This window comes from Sorex fumeus, unplaced genomic scaffold (genome assembly GCF_029834395.1).
Source record: "Sorex fumeus unplaced genomic scaffold, SorFum_2.1 ptg000169l, whole genome shotgun sequence".
NCBI lineage: Eukaryota > Metazoa > Chordata > Mammalia > Eulipotyphla > Soricidae > Sorex > Sorex fumeus.
Window position 1 is genome coordinate 12,287,971 of NW_026606226.1, and position 19,597 is coordinate 12,307,567.

Here is a 19,597-nt window from a genome sequence, read left to right on the forward strand (position 1 = left end):
CACCAAATTCTGGCATGTTTTGATCTAAAACTCAGCATCTCGGGTTCTTTGGGGCCCTTGAGAGTAAGATCAAGTGTTGTTCCAGCGGGAAACCAGATTACCTTTGGCCAACGGCCTTTCCCACAATCCCCCCACAGCCTGCTGGCCTTGGATTTGTTGTTGCTGCTGCTGCTGCTGCTGTTTTCATTGTGGGGCCGGGTGTGTATGTGTGTGTGTGTGTGTGTGTGTGTGTGTGTGTGTGTGTGTGCTGGGGCGGGAGGGGGTCGTGCTTCACACACGCAAAGCAGGTTTCTCACATCTCACACCACCCCTCTGGCCCTAGGCTCAGGATTCTTGGCCGACAGATTCTTTCGCACAAATCTCTCCACTGTGTCTCCTCCTAGCCTTCCCCCTTTCCCATGGCCCCAAATCCCACCACCGTTTGGGGAGATGTAGCAAACCCTGGAGTGGCTGTGTCCGAGGAAGGTCCCCAAAGCCATGCTGTCCCAGAGCTGCCCAGATAAACACAGGTTCCTGCTCAGGGAGATGGAGGGCAAAGCTGCTTTAATTCGGGCTGATCTGGTGCCTTTTTAACCTGGTCAGCATTAAACCTGATACTCAGGGGGAAAGAGCAGCCACTTGGCAGCTCGGCAGAAAAACTCTCTGACCAAATCCTCCACCCAGGCAGAAACCTACACTCGCCCGCCTGCCACTCCAGCAGGAACCGCACTCAGATGTGGCCTCAGGTTGGCTCGGGAGTCACGGCTTTGCCCAGGTCTGCAGCTGAGGACTGAAAATGAGACAGACCTCAAGTGGCCTTCCCAGGGAGCCTCCCGGTGAGGGCTGTGGTCGAGCCGGGTAGCCGGCCCCCAGACCCGCCCCATGGCCAGTCCAGCTCCCTGCCCACTAGACCCCACTATTGGTGTTTACTGTGCACTCAGCAAACCTCAAGTTCCAGGTCCCAAGCAGGAGATTTTTCCAAAAACAGACCTTTCTTTGTGAACAATTCAGCAAAAATTCCCTCTCCAGCTGCGAGCTGCGATTCAGATTGCAAAAACGGGTGTTAATGAAAAACATCCACCTTCCGTGGCCCAAACAGAGGAAAGCACCCGTGTCTCTGGGTGCTTCCCCGAAGGGAAATATCAATAGGGTTTATTGATGACTGAGGCTGTTGGGGAAGGAGGAGAATCCTACAAAGCTCACCAGCCCCGATGTTGATGTTCAGTGACAATGCAGAACTGAGGGTCCAAAGAGGGTGGGGAGGTAGAGCCCGGGGGACTGTGTTGGGCCCGGATCGACACAGGCCAGAGCTGGGGGAAATACAAGAGCTCAGAAGCCAAGAGGCATGCTCCTTCCTGCCCAGCACCCCACGATGGTCTGTGTTTGCACCAGGAAAGGGAACTCCTGCCGCTCACCTTTCATCTATTGTGTGGTCACCTAGATAGTTTTGGTTTGTTTTGGGGTCACACCCAGCTATGCTCAGGACTTAATCCTGGCTCTGTGCTCTGGGATCGCTCCCGGAGGGCTCAGGGGGCTACAGGTGGTAGTGGGGACCAAACCCAGGCCTGTGATGGGCAAGACAAGCACCCTACCCACTGTACTGTCTCAGCCAGGAACCAACAGGAGACAGCGGAGGGCATTTCTGCAAGGATGAGTCTCTTGTCTCGGGTGGGGATGCTCAGTTCCCCTTGTGGGGGAATCACTGTTTTGGGAGACTTTGATCCAAAATGGGTCAGACCCCAAGTGTGTGTTTGTTTGGGGATTGGTTACCACTGGATGGACAATGTCCGTATGCCAAGACCCAGGCAGGAAAGAATCGAGTCAAACCCACATCATTATGAATGAATTTCTTTTGCTTTTAATCTCACACAGTTTAAAATACAATATGAAATCAGGCTACAGTATATAAAAAACTCTCCAGCAAAACGATGTGCCAGCATCAGCTACTAAAACAAACAAAAAACTCCCCCATAAGAAAATTTTTCTGCATTAAAAAAAAAAACAACACATAGACAACTTAATGTTGCTACATCTCTAAGCTACCTCAGTTCTGATTTTTAAAAAGCACCTGCTTTTTTTTATCTTGCTTTTAAATTTTCCGCTTTTTAAAAAATATAAATTATGTGAAAATACAAGTTGGAAAATAGTCAAACACAATATAACATCTTTTTCACCCCTGTACTTCTCAGCTTTAAAAAAAAAAACAAAAGTATTCTTAAAAAAAAAAAAGTTCAATAACTGAGGCAGTATTCCTGATAGAGATAATTCTTTTAATATATATTTTATATATGTATCAGCATACATATATCTCGGGTTCCTTGAAACGTCTTTGGAATGTAGAGAAGAGTTTGACACATTTATATAGACCCCAACAAAGAAAGTAGCATGCGCAGCATGGCTAAAAGAGGCGTGATTTTCCACCAAGGTCAGATTAATGCTCTAAAACTCCAGAGTGTTCGTCTCCAAAGTGAGAAAAGGCAAGTCCTGTCTTTGAAGGCTCCCTCCAAACCCCATAGTCACAAATCTGGGGCTCTCTCTTGGGAAGTCCCTCCCCCGCGCAGAAAAATTAAACCCCAGCAACTCTGCCTCTCACCCCGGGTGTGGGCCGCTCAAGAAAATCAGGGTCTCCCCCAACTCCACCCGGTCGGTCGCCCCATCCTTCCTGTGAAGCTAAGGTGTGTTTTTGAAAAGCACGAATGCAACAGTTGGGCTACATTTCCAGTGTATACACCCCCACCACTTTTCCTGGGAGGGTCTCTGGCCTTCGGATGGAAGGGGAGTGGGGAGAGAAGCGAAACGTCTGGCTAAACGGACAAAGCTGTCTTCATTCAGACCCTCCCCGCACGGTCCAGAAGACAAGGGCTTAGGGAGAAAGGCATCTGGGCAAGCTCCGGGCTGCGGGGCCAGCGGAGGCACTTGCTCGAGGAGTTTCTGCTGGGAGGGAGGCAGGGGAGAGATGGACTCGCCCCTCCGGGGGAGTTTCCAGCGTCCATCGTGGCAAGAGGTTGAGGAGCTGAGGGAGGGAGTTCAGGTGTGGCTCTGCCCTCCCCACCACTGACAGGCTAAAAGGCCTGGCGGACCCCGCAAACTCAGGACCAAAGTCGGCGGTGGTGCTGCTCACCTGGGGATGCTCCCACACATACACACGCATGCGCACATGCACACACGCACACACACATGCATACACGTAGGCCACAGGCATGCATGAAGGCATGCACACACGCATATACATAGGGACACATGCACGCAGGCACACACACATGCACATAAAGACACATACATGCACACACGTAGGTCACAGGCAGGCATGAAGGCATGCACATACACACGCAGGCATGCATGTAGGCACACAGGCACACACACGCGCAAACACACGCATACATGCACACACATAGGTCACAGGCATGCATGAAGGCATGCACACACACATGCAGGCGCACACACACATGCAGGCACACACGCAGACATGCATGTAGGCACACAGGCACACACACACGCACACAAACACACACATACATGCACACACATAGGTCACAGGCATTCATGCAGGCATGCACACAAAGGTAGGTACACAGCCACACACACATACAGACACGCACACAGGCAAAAGGCTTGCACACACCCAGGCACGTACCCACACAGGCATGCACGTAGGCAGGCACACATGCACATGGGCACACACACACAAGTAGGCACACAGGCAAGCACACACACCCAAGCATGCACATACACACTCAGGCACACGTGTACACAGGCACGCACGCACGCACTCGGGCATGCATGCACACAGACACACACGCACACAGGCTCCGTTGTCAGTGCCCAACAAAGATCACAAGAGCTAAGAGAAAACCACGGCGTCCCCACAGCTCTGCCTACCCCTCCCTGAGCAGCTCCTGACATGTTTAAAGCTTCATTAAGGCACCTGCACCAAAGAGCAGCCAACGCACAGCTGGGCTCTGGGCTTTCCAAGGGGACGCTTCCATGTGTCTGTCCATAGCGGAGGCTCCCGGTGAGGGAGGTCTGGCAGATGGGTCCTGAGGAAGCGCTCCCCTTTCCAAAAGGTGTGCCAAGAAAGAGGTGGGCAGCCCACCGTGTGACCCCGCAAGAGCGCCAAAAGTCCAGCCCTGTGCACGCAGCTCCCTTCTGCCATCCATAGGGGCGGTCCCTGGCTGCCTTAGGCACTTGTCCTGGCGTTAGCTCTTGGTCTCCAGATCCCCGGTCATAGCCAGGAGAAAGAGGGAGGCACTGACCACCCTGACTTTATGGCAACTCCAGGGAGAGGGAGACCGGGAACAGTCCAATCTCCTGGACCAACTTACTCCTTCACTCACGCTCCCTTCCCTGCTTCTCCTTTGCCTTACACTCATTCCTGCCTTCTGCCCTCACCAACCTTCACTCTCCCCAGGGCAAGACAACAGGGACCCCTCGAAGGCATCCAAACTCTCCGCAGTCCGCTCAGGCATCCCACCCAATGCACAAGTTTACATTCTTCAAAGGAAAGACGCGCCTTTCCTCCAGGGCCAGCAAGGCCACGTTTGCTGCCCATGTGCCCTTCAATGCCAGCCCTCCCCAGCCCCAGCACAGCCAGCTGGCTTTAGCAGACACCCACCAGGTCAGTACACAGAAGTCCTTGCCTCACCCAGGAGAGGCTGCCGCCTCCTCGCACCTGCATAACCAGAGTGGGAGAAAGCTGTCCCAGAGCAAAGTCAGGGGGGAGGAGGAAGCGGGTCTGAGTCTGCAAGGACACACATTCGGAACGTCTGTCTTAAGACCTGAGCGGTAATGCCCACGCACCCGGCTTGGTCTCCAGATCCCCAGTCACAACCAGGAGTCACAACCACCCAAGTCTGTGTGGCAGGGAGAGGAGCAAGACAGCGTCCAGTCACTCTGCCTCCTCTGACCTCCTCTCCTGGATGACAGCGCAACATTCTGAACCAAGGCTGCACATCAGATTCAGTTTCCAGACTTAATGCTTCTTAGCTCATTGTCCCAGCCCCAAGGATCCACAGGACACAAAGGAGAAAAGGGAGAAGGAGAGGGAGAATCTCTTTCTTAAAGTGACAGATACAAACAAGAGTTCCCTGGTCCCCAAATGGGCATGATTTTGTCCTTCCTAGCTAAGTCCCGTGAATTTGGGGTCCCAGATCACAGGGACGGTGCTTTCCAGTGGGGTCTATATAAACAGTTTCCTTTCGCTGTGACAGACGCCTCAGTCAGCAAACTAAAGACAGGCCTGCGTGATAACCGCCGAACTGAGACCACCTCGGAGCTTAAGACGATGTTTAAGGAAAAAGAAAAATACTGGCACAAAATTTAATAAAATAAATCTTAACACAAAAACAGCCTGGACCCCTCCGCCACTGAAGTCCATATTGGTTTTGAAAGTAGAGTAAAAGGTGAAATAGTTCTTGGTTCTCAGTGCTCCCCCCCTCAAAAAAAAAAAGTTTCGCCCTCATCTCTCTATCGGATCCCCCTCACCCCAGATCTAAAAAGCATCAATCAAATGAACAGCCTTTCCCTGGGGTTAATGACTTCTGACATATCAATTCCTTTTGCCACCAGGTCCATAACTCAAGATATATATTTTTTCTTTTGTGAATGGTTTTTTTGTTTTTAAAAAAGATCAGGCCACTGGTCTCTCTTCCTCTCTCTCATCTCTCCCCTTCTCTGTCTCTCTCGCGGGATTCTTAAGTAGGCTTCTCTGAAAACGCTTCGCCTTCTCCTGAAAATAATCTGCTCAAGAATTTCTCGTGTCCCCCCCACCCCAAACATCCTGGTTCTCCTTTGACAACTTCGGACAATCGGTTACAGCTGCAGCTCACCTAGCTTTCCCACCCACCCCACGAATGTAAAAAACGAGTTCTGGAAAATTAAAAATAGAAGAACAATGGGAAATTCAGAGTCCAACCAGCGTGGTTGTGCTTGGGAATGTCTCAGCAGAGTGTGCCCGTGGCCCGGGCCGCCGTCACTCGTCAGTGTCGGGTTTGACGTCCAGCATGGCATGCAGTTCCTCGGGGGTGTAGCCCAGCAGGCTCTGCAGATCACACACGAAGCGGTACACGTAGCGTTTCCCTGCCGTCTTGTGGATGATGTTCTTGTCGTAATAGTAGCGTAGGCCACGGCTCAGCTTCTCGTAATTCATCTTGGGTTTGTTTTTCCTTTTCCCCCATCTCCGAGCCACCTGGAATTGGCCAAAAAAATAAGAAGAAGAAGAGGCATTAATCACCAGCCCGTATTTAGGGGGTGGTGGTGGTGGTGGTGGGAGATTTGGGGGTGCTCTGAGATTTGGGGCGGCCAGGTATCTGACTTCTCAGAGATGCCTCTCTGGGTGTCCCTGTCCATGGGCTGGCCAGCGAGGGCCATGAAATGAACTGGAATCACCGCAGATCTGGAGTTCAAGACTGAGACTGGCAGGGTCAGAGCAATGTAGTACAGCCGGGAGGGCATCTGCCTTGCACCGGCTGACCTGTGTTCAATCCCTAACATCCCATATGCTACCCCAGCACCGCCAGGAGTAATTCCTAACACCATGAGAGCAGGAAAAGGAGGCGTCTCCCTGGATTGCTGGTCTTGATTGGAATTGGGTATTGGGGGGCCACTGGGCAGTGGTTAGGGGTGCACACTACAGCATGCACAGAAACCTGAAGTTTCGGAATTTTTTCCATGGTGTGTGTTTTAGATCTCCCAAGCAATTCTCAGGAGGCCTGGGGGCCCCTGCCCGTGACTCTCGGCCAACCAGACTGGGATGATGCCTGAGGATATGGTTCACTCACTCAGGTCCTGTGTTCTGGGGGCCCTTGGGACATCCTAGCGGTGCCGGGGCCTCCAGCAGGCCGCAGCAAAAGTGGGACTGGCTCATGCCTTGCATGCAACTGACCAGGGCTGGATCCCTGGTATGCTGTGTGGTTCCTCAAGGCCCACCAGGACTGATTCCTGAACTCAGAGCACCGCCAGGCGTGGCCCCCAAACAAATAAAAATAAAGGGGCAGACCTTTATTTCTGGACCTCTGGGCTAGACACTCTCGGGGCACCCAGCCATGACTACTGGCAGACAGAGGTCACTTCTCTGCTTCCAAACTGTGGTCTGAGGCTCACAGGTTCTCCTCACGGGGTGCCAGAGGGGTCCCCAACACCCTCTCCTCCCCTTTCCTTCCCAGAACTCCCTCTCAGTCTGAGCCTGGAGTGTCCGCGCGGCCCTCACCTCATCCGGGTCGGAGAGCTTGAATTCCCAGCCGTCTCCCGTCCAGCTGATGAAGGACTGGCAGGACTTGTCAGTGAGTAACTCCAGAAGGAACTGCCACAGCTGGATGGGGCCGCTACCTGCAAACAGGAGGCGAGCCCCAGTGACACAGGGCTCGGCTGGCACACCACCGACCCCCGACAGCACCCAGCCCTCCTCGGCCCCACGAGCAAGGAGAAGCCGTCCAGTCTGGGGACGGGACCAGGGGCCCAAGCCCAGACGCGGAGAAGGAGAGTATTTATAAGGATGACCAGTGCTGGTGGTGAGAAAATTGTTCTCGACTCCGCTGAACCACTGAGGTACCCAGGCTGCATGGTCCTGGGTGACGCCAAAAACAAAGGGTAGGGAAGAAGTCAAGAGGGACTGTCCCCCCCCCCCCCAGCACTAACTCTCCCAGGAGGTCACTGCACTCCCCCTGGGGGTAGCTGGGCTTGCAAATGACTAAGGTCACTGTCCAGCCAATGGGGCTCAGAGGCTCCTGTGACCCCAGATCCCCCCAGCTCTATTCTGGAAGCAAGCCACTGGGTGATGAGTCAGCAGGCATTCAGGAGACCTTCTGGGGAGAGGCTGAGATTCTGCCTGGTACCCCCGCTAGGTGAAGTCTTACCTCCCCCCTCCTCCCGCACTGGTGGAACCTCACACCCCTCTTCTCCTCCCCCCTCGCCATCCCTCTGCACTCAGCCATCAGTGCTGCCTGTAAGGCCCCACACAGTCCCTCAGTCGGTTCATCTTCCACGAGGACGTCTGTGCTGTGCAAGTGTCCTGGGGAGCACGTGCTGCTCAGAAGTAGCCGAGAGACCGGGGTTCCTGTCTAAGTAGGGGTGCACTCAGAGAAATAGCGGTTCAACGGTCTCTGCGGTCAACACGTCTGCCCCGTACCCCAGAAAAGTCTCAGAAAACTTCTAAGTGGTAGATGCAGGTATCAGTTGGGCACCCCTCATGCTCACCAGAAAACATGGTGTGTATCCACTCCTCCCCTGCCCCCAACCCCCCCCACTGGAGCACAGCAGAACTTTCAGAGCATCATGCAGGAAGCTTCTCTCTCAGGGAGCAGAATGAAAGTGCGGCTGCGGAAAGGTCCAGCATCCCAACCTGGGGATGCACAGGCTCAGGGCCACCTGGGTGGGCACACAGGCCAGTCAGCAGCCAGCAGATTCGGATGCAGAATCAAGCCTCAGATGCGCTCACAGGAGGACTAGACTCACTCCTAGCGACTCTCTGAGGGGGAGGGGGTCCTGCGTGGCTTAGCGGGGTCAGCTGGCATGCTCAGGCCGGCACCCCACAGACCCTCCCCACTCCCCAGGCTCTGGCTCTGGTCCCCCTGCACCCCGGGTCCCAGCCCCTCCACTCGCCCTACTGGCTTGTGGTCCAGTGACCTCTGCCCCGGGAAGCAGAGAATGACTCTAAGAATAGTGCCGGCCCTGGGAAGAGGGAGTGCCCCCACTGCGTATGACTCACAATGGCCTCCCTGTCTGGGCACCCCCCGGCATCAACAGAGCTCTTCACCACGCTGCCCCCGAGTGTCAGGCGGCAGGAATCCGATGGCCTCACTGGGAAAGTATGTCTCTGCACTCACAAGTTCTGCGCCCGCAACAGAGGGGTCCCTGTCCGAAGGACGTCTCCCCTGCCCCCCACTCACACCCAACCATCAGCCTCCACACGCCCCTGGGCGCGGCCCACTCCACCCTCCACAGCTGCAGCAGAAACGAGGAATTTCCTTGGCCCGCTCTGCCCGCCCCAACTCCTGGGTCGCAGGAAAACTCCCCGAGTCCAGTATGGACCATCCAGGTTTGAAGAGCCTAATCAGGACAAACCTCAGAACAGAAAGTCCAGGTGGGCACCCGGCTCACCCGAGGTGGCAGAGCCGACCTAGCCAGAAAGTTCCCACCTGCAAGGAGCTTCAGAAGCCCAAGGCTGGGGCCGGAGCAATAGTGCAATGGGGAAGGCGCTTGCCTTGCACATGGCTGGCCCAAGTTCGATCCCTGGCATCCCGTAGGGTACCATGAGCACCGTCCCAAGTGATCCCTGAGTGCAGAGCCAGGAGTAAGCCCTGAGCATCACCGGATGTGGCCCCAAAACAACAGTCCAAGGCTGCCAATCTGATGCTTCCAGTCCCTCCCTGCTTATCCGGGTACTTTTGGAATACCCAAGGCCTCCGGAGGAACCGGAACCCCACATCTTTCTCCATAAAAGACATGAACGAAATCCCCTCCTGACTTTGAGGTCAAGAAATGAGCGACTGAAATAGCTAGAAAGTGGTGGCGCCAGGGCTAGCGTTCAGAAAGACTCCCGAGAAGATTGGTGTGTGTGGAGCGAGTGGTGAGGGCCTCCCACATGCCCTGCCAGCTGGCTGCGTTCCCCCTTCCTCCTTCCCAGCTCTAGGGTGTGTTCCGGCCCCATCACCTGTGCCCAGGGCAGGGCGAGCAGGCTCAGGTGGCATGGACACAGAAGGACGTGATGGCGTTTGGGGTCAATCTGCTCTCGTTAGTTTCACCCAAACTAACTGCCCGGGAGATGGGGGCAGAGCTGGCCAGGGCCCAGGTGACCCCCCACGCCCGCTCTGTGCTCTGTCTGCTTCTTGCATGCTTAAAATAGAGGCTCCCAGAGCAGAGATCTTGGTGCCCACTTCCACCGCCCAAAGATCAGAAGAAGATTCACCCACAACAGCAACGATCAAAACACTGTCTGTGGCTGAAGGTCTGCCGGCCTCCGGGCGCATAGCTCAGGATCCTAACACCCATGTGGCCTGGCCTTGACGCCCCTACGGAACACTCCTTGGACCATAGGTAGCACAGTGGCACTTAAACGCTGCCCAAACAGCACCTGTTAAACTACATTTGGGACCAAACGGTGTGGGACTCTCAGGTTATACTTCATCAACACGCACCCCATGTCCCTCCACCCAAGGGAAAATTAAAACCCAAGCACTCCTCCAGTCGCCTGGGGATGGATTTACTCATTGGAGAGGCTCCTCTCTCTAGCCTAGTTCTATACGCCAAGGCCTGGTGTGAACAGACGGCAGGAAGGGCCCACGTCAAGTAAGAGGAACGCCGCAGACGATGCTTCTCCTGTGGACCCACCTCACGCACCGACTCCCGATTCCTGACTTCTCAGAACAAACACAGAAACAATGGGAAACCCCAGTGGGAGGAACCCAGGGCCCAGCCTTCCAACCCAAGCTTCCCTGTGCCATGGATGGACCTCGCAGTTCACAGGCCCTCTTGTGTCTGTCTCACACCTGGGAAACGAAAGCAGCTGTCCCAGCTCCCAGCATTGGGGCAGGGTGTGTGCATGAAACCACCAGGCTAAACATGTGTTGCATGAAAGGTAACAACAGGAGGGAGGGAGGGAGGGAGGGAGGGAGGGAAAGGATGGATGGAGGGAGGGAGCGAGGATGGGAGGGAGGGAGGGAGGGAAAGGAAGGAGGGAGGGAGGGAGGGAGGGAAAGATGGAAGGAAGGACAAAGGAAGAAAGGAAAGATGGAAGAAAGGACGAACAAAGGAAGAATGGAAGGAAGGAAGGAAGGAAGGAAGGAAGGAAGGAAGGAAGGAAGGAAGGAAGGGAGGGAGGGAGGGAGGAAGGAAGGAAAGAAGGAGGTTGGAAGGGAGGGAGGGAGGGAGGGAGGGAGGGAGGGAGGGAGGGAGGGAGGGATGGATGGAAGGAAGAAAGGAAAGATGGAAGAAAGGACGAACAAAGGAAGAATGGAAGGAAGGAAGGAAGGAAGGAAGGAAGGAAGAAGGTTGGAAGGGAGGGCGGGAGGGAGGGAGCAAGGGATGGAAGGAAGAAAGGAAATATGGAAGAAAGGACGAACAAAGGAAGAATGGAAGGAAGGAAGGAAGGAAGGAAGGAAGGAAGGAAGGAAGGAAGGGAGGGAGGGAGGGAGGGAGGAAGGAAAGAAGGAGGTTGGAAGGGAGGGAGGGAGGGAGGGAGGGAGGGAGTAAGGGATGGAAGGAAGAAAGGAAAGATGGAAGAAAGGACAAACAAAGGAAGAATAGAAGGAAGGAAGGAAGGAAGGAAGGAAGGAAGGAAGGAAGGGAGGGAGGGAGGGAGGAAAGAAGGAGGTTGGAAGGGAGGGAGGGAGGGAGGGAGGGAGTAAGGGATGGAAGGAAGAAAGGAAAGATGGAAGAAAGGACAAACAAAGGAAGAATGGAAGGAAGGAAGGAAGGAAGGGAGGGAGGGAGGGAGGGAGGGAGGGAGGGAGGGAGGGAGGAAGGAAAGAAGGAGGTTGGAAGGGAGGGAGGGAGGAAGGAAAGAAGGAGGTTGGAAGGGAGGGAGAGAGGGAGGGAGGGAGGGAGTAAGGGATGGAAGGAAGAAAGGAAAGATGGAAGAAAGGACAAACAAAGGAAGAATGGAAGGAAGGAAGCAAGGAAGGAAGGAAGGACATAAGAAGGAATCAAAAAACACATAGCACAAGCACTGGATAAAATCCAATATTCCTCCAGGAATGACAAATACCTTTCAAATGACAACTTGGAAAACACAAGCCCTTCTAGAAACTTAAAAAAAATAATAATAAATTAAAAAATAGGGATCAGAGAGATAGTACAGCGGATAGGGCGCTTGCCTTGCTGACCCAGGTTTGACCCCTGGCATCCCAGACGGTTCCCCCAGCACCACCAGGAGTGATCCCTGAGCACAGAGCCAGGAGTAAGCCCTGGACACCATCAGGTGTGCCCCCCACAACAAAATTTTAAAAAGACATGCAGAGACCAGAGAGATAGTGCAGGGGTGAAGGCGCGTGTCTTCCAGGCGACGAAGTGACCTGACCCCCGGCACTGCATGGTCTTCCCATCTCCAGAGGCGAATCCCGGCAGGCACCGAAAGTCCTGAGCAGAGCTGCCAGCTAAGAGGACCAAGGCTCACCGGGAGGTGGGGCCTCCTGAGTACCCACATGAAAGGCCCCCCAAGGAAGAAAGAAAACATCTTTATGTAAAAAAAAATAAAAGTTAAGTACAGTAGAGAAAACCACTGAAACAGTTTTTTTAAAAAAACATTTGGGATAACTGAAATCTTAGCATGCATTCAAAGCAGGTTAGCACCAAGAAGACATTTGCACATCAAAGCACGTCCCGCATTTATGGCTTGGGGACTCCTGGCCACAGACAGACTTGACCCCCCTCCCTCAGTTCCCTCCCATACAGGCTCTTTCCCTTATCAGCCAAGCCCCTCCCCAGGGAGGCGCCCCCCTCCCCCAGAAGGGACCAACCAGAACAGTTTAGCAAGATCCCCCCAAAGTCAGAGACTGCAGATCTAACGAAAGCTGTCCGATGTGGACATCAGTGTCCACACTGAGCTGGGCTCCCCGCAGGGCTCAGGGGCCAGGCTGTCCCCACGGGTCCCCCAACGATGTCAGCGAGACTCACTAGTGGGTTCCTGGGGCCTGAGCACCGGGCGGCTATGGGGAAGAAGGATCTCGTGGGCTTCCTGCTTGGGCTCAGGGCACAAGTGTTGGTGGCTGGGGGAGCAGAGGACCCTCTGCTAAAACCAGAGGGGCCCCTCCAGGTGGTAAATGCAGCAGTCGCTGCCCTGAGCTCCCTCAGTCTGACCGTACCTGTCCTGCTTCGGATGCATGCATCCACGGGCCCCTCGCATGCCCCCCTCACCCCACACAACACTGATTCAGGGGCTCCGGCAGGAAGTTTTTCTCCACATCTCCTGGGAGCTGCAGTTTTCACGAGTCACCTACAGTCTTGATCTGAGACTCTGTGACTTGAGTTCTATTATACCTTGAGATAGGCTCTCTCTCTCTCTGTCTCTCTCTGTCTGTCTCTCTCTCTGTCTGTCTCTCTCTCTCTCTGTCTCAGTTTCTCTCTGTGTTCCTCTCTCTCTCCCTCCCTCCCTTCTTTCCTGATTTTTGGACCCTACCAGGCAGTGCTCAGTCCTTACGCCTGGCTCTGGGTGCTGGGGGTAGAGCTTGGGTGGGCTATCTAGAAGGCCAGAGCCCTGCCTGCTGTTTGGTCTCGCCGGCCCAATGATGAGCTTTTTCTAACCAATAGGAACGTCTGAGGATGCCCATGTGTGGGTAGCAAGGGACAGGCGGAGAAGTTCCGACATGAGTGGACACGGGCTCTCTGCCCCAAGGGATTCCCAGATCTTCTTCACTCACAGTTCTCGCTGGCCCAGTCTGGTTGCAACATCTGCTTCCCGGACAACCCCAACTCAAACACAGCACGACTTTGAGGGTGGGGAGTGGGGGGGGGGGGCGGCGCGGGTCCCTGCACAGGGCAGTCCTGAGGGCAGAATGGCCAGCACGGAAGGGCCTCAACTCTGCTCGTGCCGAACTCCCTGCTCCAGGCTGTGCAGTGAGAGCACCAGCACCTTCCTCGCATGGCCAGCGGCCAGTTTAAAGAATAATAATAGTAGCAGCAGAAGGAGTAGGAATAGTAGTAGTAGTAGTAGTTGTAGTAGTAGTAGTAGTAGTAGTAGCAGCAGCAGCAGCAGTAGTAGGAGGAGGAGGAGGAGGAGGAAGAGGAAGAGGAGGAGGAGGAGAAGGTAGAGAAAGAGGAGGAGGAGGAGAAGGAGGAGCAGTAATAGTTGGAGGAGTAGCAGCAGCAGTAGTAATAGTAGTAGGAAGAGGAGTAGCAGTAGGAGTAATAGTAGGAGTAGGAGTAGTAGTAGTAGTAGTAAGGAGGAGGAGGAGGAGGAGGAGGAGGAGGAATAGGAGTAGTAACACTACAACGTGCAGGCAGAGGCAGAGTGTGTTAGCAGGCCCTCACACGCAGGCCAGGATGCCGGGAAGGCTGGGGGCTCTGTGACAGGAAATACCCGTGGGCATGACATTCCCGTCAGGGCTGGGATTCTATATGGAAAATGCATCGTGCCCCCCACCAGCCCTCCCCCCTCCCCACCCCACCCCACCCCCGCCGCCTGACTTCCAGCAATGTGGAAACATCGCAGAAAGAGCAGCAGTCTGTCTGGGGCAGAATGCAGGTCCTGGTGACCACCGGAGAAGGCCTCATGAGCTGGCTTGCCTGGTTCTGGGCACTGTCCAGAAACCCTCCTCGGACACAGGGCTGTGGCTCCTCCTTTGGCAGGAAGACTGAGGCTCAGGCCCATTTCTCAGGGGTAGGAGGACCGAGGCAAAGACCTTAGCTTTCCCGCCAGGTCTCGCCACACATCAGTATCACGGGCGAGACACACTCAGTGTGATGAGCTCCCCCATTTCCACCTCAGCCCCCGAAAGGCCCATCGCGGGCCTCCCGCAGGTAACCTGCCATGACCTCACGTGGGGAGGAGCCGGGATTGCTGGGGGATCCACCCGGAGCACAGTCACCCTGCAGATGCTGGCTGGCTCAAGGAAGGCCGTCCTGGCGGGGTTGGGGGGGGGAGGACAGGACAGGCGCCCACGGCGGGGCTCTCCCAGGAGAAGCCGGGGACGTGTCCTGCACTGGACAGAAGCAGGGCAGCCCTGGGGCCTTCCTCCACGGAAACCTCCTCTTAGAGCCCAAAGGGTGGGGCCGAACAAGAGGAGCGTGAAGGGAAGTGAGGCGAGGGCCGGCCGGACCCTGCCCAGGGTGGAGGGTCTCTTACAGCTCGTCCGTGTGCAGGAGCGCCTGGCAGGGCTTGAGACCCTCAGGGCGCCCATGGATGTGCAGGCAGGGCGGGTACCTCCCCCTTTCCCACAGATGGGGTCCGGAAAGACAGGGAGCGTGCCAGGGCCCCAGGTGAGAGCCCTCCCGGGAAGGCACGGCCACCACCGGACACTCCCTCCCGGCTCGTCCTGCTGACCCGCTGCTGCTCCCCTTCCTTATCGGGAACTTGGGTGCAGACCCAGAGCGCCCGCTCGCTGCAGGTGCCCTGGCACACACAGAGGTTCTTTTGCAATCCCGAGTGAGTTTCTCCCCCAGACTGTGATTTCAGGGAACGTCGCCATGGGAGCTCGAGTTTCAGGCTGAGTGGACGGGCCAGGCCGGCAAGGTGGTTTCTTGTCACAAACATGCCTGGGCAGCAGCTTGGGGGTCACTGAACCCTAAAGCCCAAGCATGGGCCTGCAGCCTCGGGCCCTGCTGGGGCAGTGAAGCCTTGCTGGCTCTCCGACCTCCCCCGCCACACACACACACCCCACCAGGCTCCGGAGCCATCCAGGAAACAGGAAGAGGACAGAAATCAAGCTGCATAGAGAGAAGGTCTGGGGGACACGGGTGCATGGGGGGCTTCCTCCTACCAGAGAATCTGGCCGCCTTTTAATGGGGCGGTGCCTGGCCGTGTGGCGGAGATGGAGAAGTGGGTACGCGGTGCCAAGGGCTGAACTCCAGCTCTCAAATTGCTCCCTCGCTTTATTTTATTTTTTCAGTGATGTCTTGGTCTAAAAGTTGAATTCCAGTTAGTCCTGAATGTATCTTCAAGGAGCTCAGGGAACTCGTCAGCCTCTGCACAGCACCCTACGGCACTGTCACTGCAGTTCGAGAACAGTTTGGGCCTCGCTGCTCTCAGGAAGAGGGGGAAGAGCCCCTCGGTGCTCGAGTCACAACTGCAGCTGAAAGCCGGGCCCAGCACTAGGCTCGAATGGACGGCAAGAATGCCACCAGGCCAGCTCAGCTGCAGAAGTCCGAGACGCCCCCTCCCCTTCTGGGGAATTCCTGACACTCTGGAAGGACGTTCCAAAAAACAGACGGACAAGCCAGCAACTCTGAATGCCCGACTCATAGAGACACAGCGATAATTCGTGACGGGGGTCCACCTCCTCTCAGTGCAGGCCCCGGAGACCACCGGTGGCCATTCTCATTTTACAGTGGCCAAAGGTTTCAGGCGAGACCCCAGGGACAGACCCGGCACTGCCTTCCAGGAGACAGGAGACACAGCATGCGTCATGGTGCCCGCTACGACCCTTTCAGAAGCTGGCGTGAGAGCAGAGAGGCAAGGCGGAGCTGTTTGGCCCTCGAGAGCACTGGCCACATGTTTGGGGGCAGTGCTGGCATTGAACCCAACGCCTCAGAGCTAGAAGGGGGCATCTACTCTGCCACGGAAACACCAAGTGTAGGATTCGCCACTGACACTGGAAAGAAGAGAAGAATCAGAGACTTCTGCATTGCCGGGAGAGTCTTTGCTGAGGTCGATCACACACACCGGAAACTCAGGGCCCTTGCATCCGACTGTTCTAAGACTCCGAGTACATGTCCAAGTAAGAGCAGATGCAGCTCAGTCATCCCAGGGGCGGCAGAGCCACCGGCTGGCTGTTCACCTTGAGGTACAAAGGTGCGACTCTGGTGGAAGCCAGGGTCCCATCTGATGTCTTAACTTAGCTCCCAGGCGGGCCTTCGAGTCGCGCTATCGGCCCCCACACCTTGACCTAATTTCACAAGTTGCCATGGGAGCCCTTGAAGGTTGATGCGATTTTCTTATCTTTGTTGGAAAAATGTGCGTGAGAACCTGGAAACGCAGGTCCCCAAGGATTTCCACATGGACAATGCGGTCATGGAGCTGTCCCGTGAAGCCTGCAAAGTCCCAGGCTCCTGCACAATCTCTCCCCTGCTCCCAGGATTCCCGCACAGTCTGCCCCTGCTCCCAGGTGCCCCGCACGCTCTCTCCCCTGCAAAGTCCCAGGTGCCCCGCATGCTCCCTCCCCTACTCCCGGGACACATGATCTGTGAGCATTGCCCAGATCAAGGCACAGGGGTGCCCACTGCATGGTCAAGCGTGAGAAACAGCCTGCGTGGGGCTACAGGGCCGGGCAAGCACGAGTGGCGGGAGCAGTGTTGTGACTGTCTTGAACCCCGCCTCGGGCCCCACTCTCCTGAGTGCCGTTCCCAACTACAGCACAACCAGAGTTTGCCGGAAAGCAGAGACCCTCCCCTGCTGACTCCTTCAAGGGTGCTCCGAAGCTCGAGTGCCTGGGACCCACCTCCCCGCCCCACCCCGGGCCCTGGGAGGTATCTGACGACAGCGCCCCTCCCACCCCCCAGAGGGAGGGAACAAGGGCAGGGGGCCGAGGCCAGTGTGGGCAGGAGGTGCTGGCCAGGTCCCAGAATAGAGGCTGCCCTGCGGCCTGACCCAGCCCTGCCGGCCTTCAGATCACAGCCCTGAGGACTGCAGTTTGTCCCAGGGCGGCTGTGGGCACCCCAAATCTGATGAGCCAGGGTCTGGACCCGCCCAGCTCTACGGTCGGCCTGCACCACCCCCCCCCCCCCACCATCCTCAGACACTCAGCAACAACGGCAGCAAGGGCTGGACTGAGCTTCCTTGTCCCTCTGTGCTGACGGAGGGAGGGAGGGAGGGAGGGAGGGAGGGAGGGAGGGAGGGAGGGAGGGAGGGGGGGAGGGGGGATACGAGAGGAGGAAGGGAGGAAGGAAGGGAGAAGGAAGGAAAGGAAGAAGGAAGGAGGAGAGGGGGAGGAACAAGCCCTATCAGTGAGGGCATTCACTTCTCTGCTTGGTTCAGAGAAAGTTCCAGAGGGTTCCGAGGCCCTCTGCCTCCCCATGGGCAGGGCAGGGCGGCGGGACAGGGCACCTGCCTCCAAGCAGCTGTGTGGGCGGGCTGGGCAGGGCCTTCTGCTCTCTGCTCAGCCCTCACCCAGAGCATGTGGGAATCCACCCCTCCTAAGGGGGGACAATGGCAGGCGAGGTGCCTGAAGGGGCTGGCTTACTCCAGTGACCAGGTCAGCGCTGAGACCTGCAACCCACAGTGGCCTGGTCCACGCGCAGGTGCCTCACTGCCTGCGAAAGGGTGGACGGGAGGAGGGAAGGAGGGGGAGGAAGGAAGGAAGGAAGGAAGGAAGGAGGGAGGGAGGGAGGGAGGGAGGGAGGGAGGGAGGGATTGAAGGATGGAGGAAGGGAGGGAGGGAGGAAGGGAAGGATGGATTGAAGGATGGAGGAAGGGACGGAGGGAGGGAGGAAGGGATGAAGGGAGGGAGGAAGGGACGGAAAGAGGGAGGGAGGGAGGGAGGGAGGGAGGGAGGGAGGGAGGGAAGGATGGACTGAAATATGGAGGAAGGGATGGAGGAAGAGAGGGAGGGAGAGAGGGAGGGAGGGAAGGATGGATTGAAGGATGGAGGAAGGGATGGAGGGAGGGAAGAAGGGACGGAGAGAGGGAGGGAGGGAGGGAGGGAGGGAGGGAGGGAGGGAGGGAGGGAGGGAGGGAGGGAGGGAGAAGGAAGGAAAGGAAGAAGGAAGGAGGAGAGGGGAGGAACAAGCCCTACCAGAAACAACCTGACAAGGAATCTCAGTTCCTTCCAGTCCTGTAGCTCACAGAGCCGGGTTGCAGCCACTGCTGTGAGCGTGCAGAGGCTGGACAGACTCGCCTGTGGCTCTGAGTCGGGCTGTCACAGAAGCCCGAGGGGGCGGGTGCCGGGGATGCGAGAACTCAGGTTCTGACTCTCCTGCCGGCAGTTCAAGCCCAGCTCCCGGCAGGTCCGTGGCCTGCACCCGCTGCTTTCTTTCCCTCCGTCTGCCGATTTCTCACCACCCCTTCCCCTGGAACAATCCCGGGCGATGGGCCGTTCCTGACCAAGGTCCGCGGGCGGCCCCCAGAGGAGACCCACAAAGAACAAAGACGCATGCCCCTTCCGGGAAGTTTCTGTCCCATGTGGGACTCAGGCCTCGCGGTTTCCAGAAACTTCTGTTTCTTCGAGAGTGAGGCCAGAACTTCACTGCGAACGCTCACGGAGCTTCCTGGAGCCCTGGTCCCCGACTTGAGAACTCAAAACCAAATCACTTTGTCTTCCTACGGCACAAAATGCCCGGAACCTTGGCACTGAGCTGGGCGGGAGACCGTTACGGGGACACAGCACAGAGGCTGGCAGGCCTGATGACGGCGATGACCACCTCAGGAGGGAGAAAGGTGGCACTCACTGGGGCCACGGAGCCGAGGACTGCTCAGAACAGCTGCTTTTACCCCGAGAACTACAGGTTGACTCGCCACACCCCGCGCTCCTGCTGAGGAGAGACACAGTCTGCGGCCCCTCGCTCCTACTGGTCTTCGGACAACGGGCAACGCACCGGCCGGCTGGGTAGGCACGACAGAGAGACAGCTGTGAAGGTCATGGAGTCCACCAGAAGCAGCCCCCGGAGGAAGAGACCCCGAAGCTCCTTTCCTGGCCCAGGACCCCACCCACAGACTCCGTCCTCCCTCCAGGCATGATTTCGGGCTGTGGGGGGCTGCGGGCCAAGCCCCACTTTTGATCTGGGAAGGAGGAGCCCGGTTCTCCAAGCATCCGGGTGCTCGCGAGGGCCTGTCGGTTCTCCCAGACACACCTGAGCCTCCCCTGGACCCAGGAATAAGGCGCCAGGGCCCTTCTGAGGTCGGCGCCCCAGAAACCCACACGCACCTGCTGTCTGCATCCACGCCAGGGTCCCCCCCTTGAGTCCCACCCCTACTCCACCCCACAAGAGAAAACGATACAGAAACTGAGGCAGTTCCTCTCTAAGCCGCCTTTGAATG

General features: G+C 56.6%; 1 protein-coding gene across 2 annotated transcripts in view; it reads right to left on the reverse strand.

Moving 5' to 3' along the window:
• Positions 1–1,820: 1,820 nt before the first annotated feature.
• Positions 1,821–19,597, reverse strand: part of ETS1 (ETS proto-oncogene 1, transcription factor) — a 147,575-nt gene continuing 129,798 nt past the window's right edge. For both annotated transcript variants that reach the window (XM_056107679.1, XM_056107680.1), the window contains 2 exons: positions 7,184–7,302; positions 1,821–6,163 (listed from right to left, as the gene is read on the reverse strand). In XM_056107679.1, coding sequence (XP_055963654.1) covers positions 5,948–6,163; positions 7,184–7,302 — 335 coding nt within the window. In that variant the 3' untranslated portion in view covers positions 1,821–5,947. The remainder of the gene's footprint in view (positions 6,164–7,183; positions 7,303–19,597) is intronic.